At 42.4% G+C, this 15,000-nt stretch overlaps 1 protein-coding gene across 2 annotated transcripts in view; it reads right to left on the bottom strand.

The window, feature by feature from the left end:
* Nucleotides 1-15,000, bottom strand: part of tgfbi (transforming growth factor, beta-induced) — a 41,653-nt gene that overhangs the window by 18,481 nt on the left and 8,172 nt on the right. For both annotated transcript variants that reach the window (XM_080416814.1, XM_080416813.1), the window contains exons 3-8: nucleotides 10,512-10,576; nucleotides 7,157-7,314; nucleotides 6,018-6,182; nucleotides 5,324-5,470; nucleotides 3,957-4,098; nucleotides 746-958 (exon numbers count right to left, since the gene is read on the bottom strand). In XM_080416814.1, the coding sequence (XP_080272940.1) occupies nucleotides 746-958; nucleotides 3,957-4,098; nucleotides 5,324-5,470; nucleotides 6,018-6,182; nucleotides 7,157-7,314; nucleotides 10,512-10,576 (890 nt within the window). The remainder of the gene's footprint in view (nucleotides 1-745; nucleotides 959-3,956; nucleotides 4,099-5,323; nucleotides 5,471-6,017; nucleotides 6,183-7,156; nucleotides 7,315-10,511; nucleotides 10,577-15,000) is intronic.

Below are 15,000 nucleotides of genomic sequence, written 5' to 3'. Positions count from 1 at the left end.
TTATCTACAAGCTCACATCGCTTGTAGATCGGCTATTTTCAGAGTGTGACAACCACACGTAAATGACTTGTCTTAGTTCCAGTAACAATGTACCAGAGTCAGACATTAACAGTAATCATAACAGTAGTAATATAAAGTACCAGAGTCAGACATTAATAGTAATCATAACAGTAGTAATATAAAGTACCAGAGTCAGACATTAGTAATCATAACAGTAGTAATATAAAGTACCAGAGTCAGACATTAATAGTAATCATAACAGTAGTAATATAAAGTACCAGAGTCAGACATTAATAGTAATCATAACAGTAGTAATATAAAGTACCAGAGTCAGACATTAATAGTAATCATAACAGTAGTAATATAAAGTACCAGAGTCAGACATTAGTAATCATAACAGTAGTAATATAAAGTACCAGAGTCAGACATTAACAGTAATCATAACAGTAGTAATATAAAGTACCAGAGTCAGACATTAACAGTAATCATAACAGTAGTAATATAAAGTACCAGAGTCAGACATTAACAGTAATCATAACAGTAGTAATATAAAGTACCAGAGTCAGACATTAATAGTAATCATAACAGTAGTAATATAAAGTACCAGAGTCAGACATTAACAGTAATCATAACAGTAGTAATATAAAGTACCAGAGTCAGGTATTAATAGTAATCATAACAGTAGTAATATAAAGTACCAGAGTCAGACATTAATAGTAATCATAACAGTAGTAATATAAAGTACCAGAGTCAGGTATGAGCAGCTCGTTGATGTAGTGGACCACTCCGTTGGTCCCCAGCTGGTCCTTCTTGGAGATGACAGCCTTTCCGTTCAGAGTTATCTCATCTCCCTCACAGCCCACCTCCAGCGTCGTGCCCTGCAGGGTCTCCATGGGGGTTCCTGTGACGATGGACTCAGCACACTGCATGTGGTTCAGGATGTGGTAGTTCAACAGGTCTACAGACACAAACACACTGTGGTTCAGGATGTGGTAGTTCAACAGGTCTACAGACACAAACACACTGTGGTTCAGGATGTGGTAGTTCAACAGGTCTACAGATACAAACACACTGTGGTTCAGGATGTGGTAGTTCAACAGGTCTACAGATACAAACACACTGTGGTTCAGGATGTGGTAGTTCAACAGGTCTACAGATACAAACACACTGTGGTTCAGGATGTGGTAGTTCGACAGGTCTACAGACACAAACACACTGTGGTTCAGGATGTGGTAGTTCAACAGGTCTACAGACACAAACACACTGTGGTTCAGGATGTGGTAGTTCAACATGTCTACAGACACAAACACACTGTGGTTCAGGATGTGGTAGTTCAACAGGTCTACAGACACAAACACACTGTGGTTCAGGATGTGGTAGTTCAACATGTCTACAGACACAAACACACTGTGGTTCAGGATGTGGTAGTTCAACAGGTCTACAGACACAAACACACTGTGGTTCAGGATGTGGTAGTTCAACAGGTCTACAGACACAAACACACTGCATGTGGTTATGGAAAAAAAGAGTTTATGAACAGGTTGAAAAGTATTTTGCTGAAAAAAACCGAATGTACAAATTCCAATCTGGCTTCAGAACATCCCACTAGACTGACATGCCTTCTCTATTTGAATGACCACATCAAACATGAGGTGGACCTGGGCAAATACTGCGGCATGGTCATGCTGGACCTCCAAAAGGCTTTTGAGACCGTTAATCTCTATATTGATTGATAAACTAAAAGCAATGGGTTTTGATAGCACATCAGTGAGCTGGATGCGATCCTATCTGGAGGGGAGAGAACAGGTGGTGGAGGTGAACAAGGAACGCAAGGAAGCATACTAGGGCCTTTACTGTTCCTAATATATGTAAACGACATGACATCAGCTTGTGACTGCAATTTGTTCTTGTTTGCGCATAACTCTGCTCTGCTGGTCTCTCCTCGGACAGGGACAAGTTGCAGGTTGAAAAAGCCCTTAGCTCTGAACTCGGTAGAATCTGCACCTGGCTCGCTGATAACAAACTATCATTACACCTGGGAAAAACTGAATCCATTCTCTTTGGGTCCAAAATTAACCTTGGCAAGGCCGACGGCTTCACAGTTAAAGTGGGTGACAATGTTATCACAAGAAAGGTTCCATTTTAGAGGCAAATCTTTCCAGTGATAAAATGGCAACTAAAGTAATCAAAAAAGTCAACCAAAGAATAAGATGTTTGTACAGGATCTCCTCACTGGTCAGTAAGAATACATTGAGGACTAACAGGAGGACTCATCCAATGCCACTTCAACTATGCATGCATCTCATGGTACCATAGCACCACAAAGGCCTTAAAAACAAGGCTCCAGACATCCCAAAACAAACTGGTCAGGCTACTTCTTGGCCTTACATACAACTCATCTAACCCCTGCTCACCTTTCTAGGGTGGGATGGGTCAGGGTAGAGGACAGAGTACAGCAACTGGCATTGGGCCTGGTCTACAAGAGACACTACACCACAAAGACACCCATGTACCTGTCAAAGTACTTCAAAAACGTCAATGACGTCCATCACAACACCAGAGGGAGCTCCACCTAATCACGTTCAACCCAGATTTGGCTCAAACAAGGGGTTACATTTGTTCTCCTGCTATGCCACAAAAAAGTGGAACGCCCTACCAACTGTCATAAAGGAGTGTAAATCCCTACTCTCCTTCAAAACCGCTCTAAAACAGCACTTACAGGTGGCTGAGATTCGAAACTGGCCCCTGTAAGAAGTCAAAGCCTACGGGAGGCCAGGGCATGCTACCAGACAGTATAACTCACAGCAGTGAGTCAGTGAAAAAAGAAAGCCAAACCAAATGACTATATATTCCCTTTGCACTGTAACCGGTTTGAGTGTTTACTATTCTGTTAAAGCCACCTTTAACCCAGCAATCAGTCTACTATGTTCTTTGTGACAGCTAGATAATCACAGTTCTGCTATTGACAGGTACCTTGGCACAAAGCCTGTAAAGAATTAGTCTCGGCGGGTTTGTGGATTATATACTGAAGGACTGTATTATGAAAGAGTTACACAGTGAGCTCTCGGACATAAATCAAAGTAATCTACACTGCATGGTGTTTAAAGGTCCCTGGTTGGAACACTGTTTTCATCTTTTATGTTCTACCCCAGTTTCCGCTGTAATCTGATTAAAATGTGTTTCCTTCCAAAGACAAAGTGGAAAAAGTTCAAAGCCGTGGGTGGCACGCAGCACGTGCACACAGCACGTGCACGCCCCTGCGGAAAATCCAGGCAGTAAACGCCGCTAAAGTAGCATCAACGCTCGGTTGGGGGTTCAACGCTCTCTCCACAGGAAGAGCAGCGGTTTGGTTTGTTCTCTCACCATGTGTTGCCTGGTTAACACTGTTAACACAGGACGCTGCACTAACACAGGAACACTGTCTGTAGGAGCAGAAGCAGTAGTTATAGAAAGTTGTGATTATGGCACTTTCGTTAAGCACTTGAATTCATATTCTGGCTAGTGTTCTGGCTAGTGTTCCCCTCAGAATTGCTTGTAGATCTGCTATTTGTTTGCTTCGTTACAGCAGTGGTTCTCAAACGTTTTTGTGTCAAGGACCCTCAAATTGATAGTATTTGGCCATGGACCCCCATCTGAAAATATGTGCCAGGGACCCCCATACAAGATTTGTGGCATTAAAATGTTAAACAAATATTCAACATTTTCCATATTTTTTCAAAGATCTTTTGATTTTTTTGCAGATCTACAAGCTCACAACGTGTCATATCGCGACGTGTTGTGAGCTTGTAAATCTGCTATTTTCAAAAGTCACACTTTTTCCTCCCTGTGCAGAACAAGCACCCTGAACCTTCCCCCTGCACCCCTAGTCTGTTCTGGTCTGACCTTTCACCCCTGTGGTGTGTGTGTTTCTGGTCTGACCTTTGACCCCTGTGGTATGTGTGTGTGTGTGGGCTGACCTTTCAGAGCCACTGGGTCTCCCAGGATCCTGTTGAGCATGTCTGCAGGGATCTTCTCGAAGGCCTCGTTGGTGGGAGCGAAGACGGTGTAGTGACCCTCACTCTCCAGCATAGTGGTCAGGCCTGCTGCAGCGATGGCCGTCTGCAGACACACAACACAATGTTTAAATATCTCTGCTTATTTCTTTATTTAACATATTTTTGGGCAGTGAAACCGCCCCTATATGTGAGGTTTGGACATCGACACCCATTGCACCCCCCCCCCAAAAAAATGAAAAAGGTTTTTTTAAGTTAGGGGTGTACAATGGTTGGTCCACAATATTACTTTTCTTTAAGTGAACTTCCATCACTGCGATGACCACTGTGACCACACCGCCCACTTCACACTGGGTGTGATTTTTTATTATCATATTGTATATACGAGAGAGAAATAACAGGTATAGGTACACACATAAAAAGATAAATAACACATTGAATGATATTCAAAATCAGTACAAATGTATACCTGTTAGCTGCCACTGGCTAAGGTGAAAAAAAAGGCAAATAAACGTAATTACAGGTTTGAGGACCACTGATTTAGGAATAAATAAAAATTCCATGTTATAATAGTTAAAGTGCAGCTTCAAGTTAGTAAAATAATAATATAAATAGTACAGTAAGAGTATAAAACAGCAGTGCAACATCAACTGAAGCATTAAAAAAATATCATGTGATAAATTACATGGTATCGGAACGACATAGACTCACCAATACTGATACCAACATGTTAGGATGTATCCACAGCTTTTATGATACTGGTTTCTGTATCATAGTGATGTGTCGCTCATGATCGATTCGTTCAAAAGAACTTTGTTCATTTGCTGTGAACGCAAACGAGCTCGTTCACTTTATGAAACCGTTACGTTCACGCGTGACGAAAAAAAAAAACGCTCCCGCGATGGCGTTTTACACACATTATAAAACATACATTAAACACTTTAGTCCTATTTTATACCTAGGCTATTTGAAAATAGCAGATCTACAAGCTCACAACGTGTCGCATCGCGACGCGTTGTGAGCTTGTAGATCTGCTATTTTCAAATATGTTAGTACTTTTACTTTTGGTTCTTTAAGTATATTTTGATGCCAATACTTTTGTACTTTTACTCAAGTACATTTTGAACACTAGAAAATAGCGCTACTGAACGAGAACGTGAACGAATCATTTGAACGAATCATTGCCGCGAACGTGAACGAAATCGTTCGTTCACTGAAATGAACTTTTTTTCCCCACCACTACTGTATCAGATGATCAACTGTAATAACTATAACATTATGATTATGATTATTATTATTGTGACATAATGTTTCGTGCTGAACAGACATACCCGTAGCGTCTCCAGGTCATCGTCAGTGTCTATGAAGGTGTGCACATCGTTGGAGATGGCGGTGATGACGCGGTCCACCACGTGAACCATGCCGTTGGTGGCGTGCTGGTCTGTCTTGATGAGCCGCGCGCAGTTCACCGTCACAATCTGATGAACACACGCACGCACACACGCACACGCACGCGCACACACACACGCACAGACACACACACACACACACACACACACACACACGCGCACACACACACACACACACGCACGTGTAGGTTTCTATTACTATACTTGTGAGAACATTAACATTTTAGGACGACGATTTTACACAATGCTTACACTTTTTTACTGTAAACCTATAGCCAAAAAATTCAGATCTACAAGCTCACGACGCGTTGCAACACCAAAGGCCAATTGGCCTTGACCACAAAATTACAAAATTCCAGGCCTGTGCTATTCTTACAGTATGCAGTATTAAAGTGTCTGCTACAATTTTTGCATTTAAAACGTAGTGTGTAATGTAATGTAATGTAATGTAATGTCAGACGCTCTTCATCCAGAGTGACTTACAGTAAACAAGGTAAAACACATACATAGAATGTAGAGAGACAGTGTAGTGTCTCAGTGAACTAGGATCACAGGTAAACAATGAACCTAGAATCAGTCTAAACTATAATCTTAAAAAAAAAAAGAATATACTCACTCCGTTAGAGTAGTGGTGGATATGGACACCAAAGTCCTGGTACATGGAATTGAAAGTGCTTCCGTGTTTGAGGTCTTCAGCGGTCAGTCTTCTGTTGACCATGTGGTAATGGAGAGCGTTCAACAGCTCAATGTTCACGTTACTGACCAGAGCGTCCAAGATCTCCTACACTCACACACACACACACACACACACACACACACACACACACACACACACACACACACACACACACACACACACACACACACACACACACACACACACACACACACACACACACACACACACACACACACACACACAATTCATTTATTATATGTATGCACACATTATACACGATAAATACACCAGGGAAGGAATTTCACGAAGGTCATGGCCACCGTACCCCCTCAGTCTGACCTTCTGACCCACAAAAAAATCACATGCCCATGAGGCCACAGTGGTCTTGAGGCCTGGTCTTTTCTCCTCTGCCTCTTTTCATTCAACATTTTCATTCAACTCATTCAACTCAATTTATTCTCTAAATCACACTGTGTAATTAAATTCATTTGCAGTGCTGTGTTGTCGAGTAACACGATGCATTCAACAACATCGGTGTTGAACATCGGGGGCGGCCATAGCTGAGTGGTTAGTGAGCCCGCCTAGGGAGCCAGAGGCCCTGGTTGCCCCAGGTACGATTCCAGGCCAGCATGTGTGTCGATGAAATGAAATTTGTCCCTGAGCAAGACTCTTAACCCCTAATTGCTCACAGGTTCTCATTGGAAACAAGACCGCAAGGACTTTCATGAACGACCTGTTAAAAGGACTTATCCTTATCCTTAACATAAATCACAATTTAGGAATTGGGGAAGAATTTATGTGATGACCATCCTGCCCTGCCATGCCTTTGTGCCAATGTACGCCATGATGTGGCCTCGCCTCTAAACTTATAACATTTCTAGGCCTGCAATTCACACAAATATACTCAATACATACATTGTAAGCACATTTATACACCATAGATACATTATTTATGCACGCACACACACACACACACACACACACACACACACACACACACACACACACACACACACACACACACACACACACACACACACACACACACACACACACACACACACACAGTAACTCACAGTGGGCAGGGCGGCCCATGCATCGTTGCTGGGAGCGAAGAAGGTGAAGCTCCCAGGTCCATCTATCTCCTCTCTGAGCTTGGCTCTCTCTGAGTACATCTGTGTGGTGGTGGCTCCTACTGCTCCCAGGGTGTTGTAGATGTTCACCAGGGGGAGGGCTGGAGAGGACAGGACACACACACACACTGGTTAGAACAGGGGGTTCTTTTCATGTCATATATTAATAAACTGCCCACAAAAAGTTCGGAAACGTAATTTAGATTATTCCCCTTTAATAATACCAATTGGTATTGTCTTTTATATTGTTGATTAGTCACCTTTACAAAGAGGTACAGCTTGTAAGGATGGGGCATTCGTGGAGTGAGCAACACAGCTAAACGTGTGGAAGCGCTCCCCCCCAAAAAATGCCAAAATACCCCAATATGCTTCTGTTGGTAATCACTTTCGTTTTGAGCGACTTGCCAGCACACACCTAGCCTGGTAAACCCTCCCTCCGGAAATCTAATTTCTATTTGATTCCAGGAGTGAGTCTGGCCTGATCGCCCATTCTGCAATATTGGCTGTGGGCTGGAGTTGGGCGGGAGTAATACCGTTGACTGACAACCCCTTCAGCCAATGATCGTTTTTCCCCTTCAGCCAATCAGCAGTTCACCAGACTAATGTGACGCAACGGGACTTTTGAGACGGCCATGCCCAAAATGGGTTGCCTTATTCGGATACATGGGTGTCACTGCCCGCCCCTACCGGTTCTCTACATTTTTATTTTTAAATAGGCTCTGTCATGATTAATTGACCACATATTTGAAGTTAAACAACTAAATTCTATCCAAACGATTTCTTATAAGTAAATTCCGTGCCTCAAAATAGAAGTTAGAGAGCTTTTTGAAGTAAAAAAAAATAGCGGAGAATATAGCAGACAGAAAAGATGGCTGCCGTTCGTGTTTTGTCGGCTGCATTCAGGCTGCACTCGGTGCCATTCGGGCTCACTCGAACTCGCCACCTGATTGGCCAACTGTCGCTGTCAATCACAGAACGATGTGCGACGACGCTGATAGGCTCGGTTAGTTGGTAATTCCACTAGAAACCCCCACAATGGGCCATCAGGCCAGACTCACTCCTGGAATCAAATAGAAATGAGATTTCCGGAGGGAGGGTTTACCAGGCTAGCACACACCTGCTGAGAGGTGTGTGTCAGTCACAGGTGTGTGACTGGCACCTGAGTATGGGTCTTGCAACTTTGTTGAGTTTGTGTTGATGCTCCAAGCAGCAACACTGCCCCCCCATGGAAAGATGCCAGGTTTGTCCCTTCAGGATAAGGCCTGTGCAACAGGGCAAGTGAAGCTGGTGTTCCGTTATGCAGATGATGCATTATTTGATGTCAGCCCTGGTACCATTCGCAGGCAGGTGTGTGCCCGTGACCCCATGCTCAGGTGCCAGTCACAGGTGTGTGATTGGCACCTGAGCATGGGTCCTGCAACTTTGACATCTGTCTTTGGTGCTGTTGTGCAAGTCTTGCCAGTAAATCTCTGGAAGAAAACCTATATGGTTCCTCAGTGAAGCGAGGGTGAGGAACCGGTCTGCTTGGTTTGTTGTCTTCCTTTGACTTCACCAGTCTCACAGAACTTTGTCCTAAGTTTGGAAGTTTTACCAGGGCTGACATCAAATAATGCTGCCACTCTGCATAAACAGAACACCAGCTTCCACTTGCCCTGTTGCATCATGGGTCTTATCCTGAAGGGACAAACGTGGCATCTTTCCATTGGGGGGCAGTGTTGCTGCTTGGAGCATCAACACAAACTCAACAAGGTTGCAGAACCCATGCTCAGGTGTCAGTCACACACCTGTGACTGGCACCTGAGCAATTACCAACAGAAGCATATCGGGGTATTTTGGCAATTGTTTGGGGGGCGCTACTCACACGTTTAGCTGTGTTACTCATTCCACGAATGCCCGTCCTTACAAGCTGTAAAGGTGACTCAACGATAAAAATAATATAAAACACGGGGTTAGACAGACAGACAGACAGACAGACAGACAGACAGACAGACAGACAGACAGACACACACACACACAAATCACACACACAGAAAGAAAGAAAGCCTTTTTAAGATGTGTTTGGTTTAAGGACAGAAATTGACATGTTTAATAAATGACATAATTGTTTCATGGGAAATTCTCTCATTCTAATCCACTAGCTTTGCTCCAGCAGCCAAAACAAACAGCCAATAGAAAGCATCATCTGTCAGCTGTCATCCACCTGGGAAACAGAAAGAGCTTCAACAGCTGTTTAATGACAATGATCTGAATAAACACACTGACACACTGAGAGGTTATGGGGTTTTTAAAGGTTAGGGTTTTATCTACAAGCTCACAAGAGCTTGAGCTTGTAGATTTGCTATTTTCAAAAAAATCAATGGCAAAAAACATTTTCAGGTGGGGGTCCGCTGCTAAATTCATATTAATTTGGGGGTCCTTACAGTGGTGTAAAGTAACTAAGTAGATTTACTACAAGACTGTAGTTAAAGGGATACTCCACTTTCAAATAAAATAAACATTTAAAAAATATATTAAAAATAAATGAAAAAAGTAATGGAAAAATCACGGCCCCCTCACGCATTAGAGTGTCCTACTAATTTGTGAGGGGGCCCGTGATTTTGCCATAACTTCTTTCATTTTCTTTTAATATTTTTTTTTAATGTTTATTTTATTTGAAAGTGAAATATCGCTTTAAGTCAAATTTGGAGGTATTTTTTACTTTCCTGGAGTATTTCCAATTTTCAGTACTTTTATTCCTACTCCAATACATCTCAGAGACAAATATTGTACTTTTACTCCACTATAATTATTTGAACACTTAAGTTACTAGTTACTTTGTAGATTTGGATTATTATTACAAAACGTACATTACCCACTTCAGCCCTATTTACATTTCGGCCATTTGAAAATAGAAGATCTACAAACTAACAATGCGTCGCATTGCAAGCTTGTAGATCTGCTATAAATTTCAAAAGATTTTTATACATTTGATAACTTGAAACGGGACCTTCTGCGTACTTTTGGTACTTTATGTGCATTTAGATGCCAATACTTTTTTAGTACATTTTGAATTCCGGACTTTTACATGTAACATAGTATCTCTATATTGCAGTATTGATACTATTACTTAAGTAAGAAATGTGAGTACTTTTTCCACCACTGGGTCCTTGACATGAAACATGTTTGAGAGCTAACCTGCTCTATATCGTGTCCTGTCCCTGACTGCCAATAAAGGTAGAAAAAAAAAACCTGCCCAGTAAGAGGTCAGAGGGTTACTTCCTGTTAAATGAGGTTACGGGTCAAAGGTCGGCGGTCTTACCAGCAGGACAGCCTTTCTCTCCAGTGATCTTCTCGTAACCGGGGCAACACTCGTAACTGATCACCCTGACAACGACACAACAACACATAAACAATGGTTACCAGGTGACACCACAACGCACGCGCACACGCGCACACACGCACACACGCACACACGCACACACACACACACACACAGACACACACACACACACACACACACACACACACACACACACACATGCACACACACAGATATTTATTCCTTCACATCAGCAAAAAAAGTTCCTTCCTGTTCCCCTAACTTTCATATGACACACATGCACATATTTACACACACACACACACACACACACACACACACACACACACACACACACACACACACACACACACACACACACACACACACACACACACACACACACACACACACACACACACACGAGCGCTAGGCCTGTCACGAGTACTGATTTTTACTAGTTGACACATTTGACCTACTAATAGTGGACTAGTGGACGTTAACCTATTATATTATGTAATAAAGACACAGAGAGAGGAGTTCTAGCCTCTTCTGTTTCTACATCTGGAGACTCCTGTCCAGGTCAAGCTCCTCAGGAGACTTGGCTCAGATCTGAACCCATTGCATTTGCCGTTAGGGACTCATGAGTTTAGTAAAACGGCAAGTTCAAGCATTCTACATGCATCTCACACCATGTAGCCTAGTAGTAGCCTATCACAGCTTCTGAACATCAAACGAAAACAGTCAACAAAATATAAGCATGAGTCCTGCTGCTCTGGGGCACGGCCTTCCACAGCAGCTAGGTTCCCATGACAACGGATATACACACACACACACACACACACGTAACTTAAGCCTTCACTGTTTAGCATGTGTGTGAGAACGTTACACTGCAACTACCAACAACAGCATTTCACAATCATCCATTTGATCTGCTACAATAAGGAATGTAAACTGGACTCATGATGACCATATCTGCCGTGTGTCTCTCGTTAAACAAAGTAAACAACAATACTGTCAATCCAGCTGTTGGTCAATAACACAAGGCTATAGGCTACTCTCTGTCTTTGTCCGCTTTGTTTATTATGCTCACCCTGCCCTCCTTTTGGTTAGCGTTAAGAAAGACTAGTGCATCAACGTGGGAGCAGGGTTGATTTCGTCGACTAAACTATGACGATAAATGTACGTCGACTACCTTTTTTCACGGACGAAAACTCAATAAAAACTCAATAAAAACTAAGCTACGATGACAAAAACTATGACTAAATATGTTGACAATTTCGTCAACCAATAAAAACTAGACTAAAATGTCAGGGAGCAGTGGAGAAGAGATCCAGTAGAACTAAAAGACAAGGTAGCGGCCCTTGCAGACGGTTGTTAGGTTAGGCAGACAGACTGGTTAATGTACCATTTATAATGTTTGTAATTCAAAAAGAAAATTGTACAGTGGTGATTATAATCTAGTTTAAATGTGTTTGCTGCCTTGTAGAACTACATACAAAAAGTACCAACACAGGTCGACTAGTGGATATACTAATGGACTAGTTATTCTTCTGCCTACACATACGTCATGTCCTATGAGCCAATAGGAGAAGGGGATCAACGTCACGTGATGCCTTTGTTTAGCCCCAAAAAAGGTCAGCTGTCCCGAAATCGGGCCAAACAAAGGTGCTTATTGGTCAAAAACCCGGATGTGTGTCTCAAAGAATAAAGTGGACTATTTGGTGAAACCCCTAGCGTGCGCGCGGGCACACACAATGAAAGGCTTTTCCACTGCACCATAGAACCGCTCCAACTGCACTTCCATGTGCACGCGGTTGGCACGGTTTGGGTTTGTAAGATACCTTCAAACAGCATCTTACAACCAAACACACTGAAAGAGTGGATTTAAGCAATATTACACGAGAGGGTGTGCTTTACCGTCATTATTAGCACGCCTGTGATGCGGTCAGGAACGAGGCGTCAGCCGAGTTCCGCCGAGATCACAGAAGTGCTAATAATGTAAGGTAAAGCACACCCTCAAGTGTAATATTGCGATTATACAACAGTTACCAACAAAACACATCCAAATGTATTCATATTGTGGGGCAATTCATAATAAAAAACATTTCGCTTATCCGTTTCCCTGTAAAGGAAGTGCTAATAATGTAAGGTAAAGCACACCCTCGAGTGTAATATTGCGATTATACAACAGTTACCAACAAAACACATCCAAATGTATTCATATTGTGGGGCAATTCATAATAAAAAACATTTCGCTTATCCGTTTCCCTGTAAAGAGAAGAGTTTGTTTGACTGAGACAAAATAGTCCCTGACAGCGCAGCACTCTGAGTCATCGTCTCATCAACACAGCTGATTCCAGTAGGCTATATGCTCCGTCGTACGATCGTGTTACGTGGCCAAAATAACTGATCTACAAGCTCACAACGCGTCAAGATGGCGATGCGTTGTGAACTTGTAGATCGGCTATTTTTGCCGTGCGATACCTTCGTACGATAGAGTATAACATACACTGGACTGTTAACGAAATGGGAGTAATTTTACTTTAACACAGGAGGATATTTATACAGTATGGATGTTACCATTGAAATAAAGCACACTTTTTTCCAGTTATTCCTTTTATTATAGGATTTTAGGCGATTTAGTGTGCTCTCTTCTAACCATTGATCAACCGTAAGTCCACCAAATAAGTCAAAATTAACAACATAGTCCATTTTGCGTAGCTGTTTGTTCCCGGTGGCGGCGGTGGGTACTGTCTGTTTGTTTTCCTACCGTGGGACAGCGTGACTTCACAGCACAGCTGTGCGCTATATGGTCTAATCAGGTGTGGACTGCAGTGCGGAGTGATCTATTTAATGTGATTAGGCCCGTGCTATGATGCTGGTTTGAAGCACGGCTAGAAAGCTATTTCAGCCAATCAGATTGCTTGGTCGGAACTACCTGTTGTATAATTCCTAATAACGAGACAAACTGAATCAGGTCCGTGATTAGCCTTAAACCTGTGGCCAATTAAAGCTAGCGGCATGCCTCGCGCATTGCAAAGCCGGTAAAGTTAAACTTCTCACTAAGTTCTTAGTGAGAAGTCTTGTTTTTTTGCGTGGCTAAAGCGTTGACCTGGAAGAAGAACTTCTCGTGTGTGTGTGTGTGTGTGCGTGTGCGTGTGCGTGTGCGTGTGTGTGTGTGTGTGCGTGGGTGCGTGCGTGCGTGCGTGCGTGTGTGCGTGTGTGTGAGTGTGTGCGTGCCTGCCTATGTGTGTGCGTGCGTGTGTTGCATAAATGTTCAGAGCCAAAGCAGTCCAGTTGGAGGGACTATTGACATAGATAGTATTGCATGTTATTATTGACATACCGTAGATACTTTTGCATGTTTTCACATGGCTGATAGTCTTTCAATGATGTCTGGTGACTATTAAAGTCAATGAATGAGATAAAACTGTGTGGAAACTATTCACTAAATGTCAAACAGTAACCAAGGTTTCAGGGGCGTTCTCTCATATGATGATATCAGAGATAGTTTTACTACTGTGGGTGTAGGTTTGTTAGCGCTGCTTTTCTGTGGCGTCCCATTGGCCCTTTCAATGAATTTACATTTCCCCATGGACCAATCAGTAGGCAGAGCTCTCTGGTCATTTTGGCTTGGTCAGACTACAATTCAGAAATGTTAAAAATTAATAATAATATGTAATATAATAATATAATAATAACAGCTTCACAGAAGAGGCGTTCTCCATTACAATGCACATCTAAGCATCTCTTTCAGGTCATATTTTACTTTTGATTGGTAAATGCTATTTAAGCCTGACCATATCTTTTTTTTGTCTTGTTTTTTTGCGTGGCTAAAGCGCTGACCTGGACCTTATTCTGCTACTGAATGTTTTGACCAAAGTCTAATGAGATGACGCAGTGTAGTGTCCACCAAGCTGGATTCATTTGAGTTTTTAACCCAATCTGCCCACACGCCACACCATGGTCAACCACGGCCGACCACGGTCCATCATGGTTGACCATGGTGGATCGTGGTTGACCATGATTGACCGTGGATATGAGTGCAATCCACATGTCTAGTATATGTAGTATATTCAGTTTCAGTAGGCTTTTTGCAGAGGTATAGACAGTATAGTATAGTATAGTATGGTATGGTATGGTATGGTATGGTATGGCATGGCATGGCATGGCATGGCATGGCATGGCATGGCATGGCATGGCATGGCATGGCATGGCATGGCATGGCATGGCATGGCATGGCATGGCATGGTATGGTATGGTATAGTATAGTATGGTATGGTATGGTATAGAGTGTACGTGGCTTGAGATTAATGTCTGTGTCTTCTATCTTCTTCTTCTATCTTTCTATCTTTCCGTCTAAAACTACATTGATGTCGTGTCGTTCATTTACTTAAGTATATTGTGATGCCAATACTTTTGTACTTTTACTCAAGTAAATGTTGAATATGATGCAGTATTGATACTTTTACTTAAGTAAAACATT

Source organism: Gymnoscopelus braueri, assembly GCF_963280865.1.
Source record: "Gymnoscopelus braueri genome assembly, chromosome: 20".
Classification (NCBI taxonomy): domain Eukaryota; kingdom Metazoa; phylum Chordata; class Actinopteri; order Myctophiformes; family Myctophidae; genus Gymnoscopelus; species Gymnoscopelus braueri.
The sequence above is the reverse complement of the archived record's forward strand: the minus strand, read 5'-3'. Positions and strand labels throughout refer to the sequence as shown.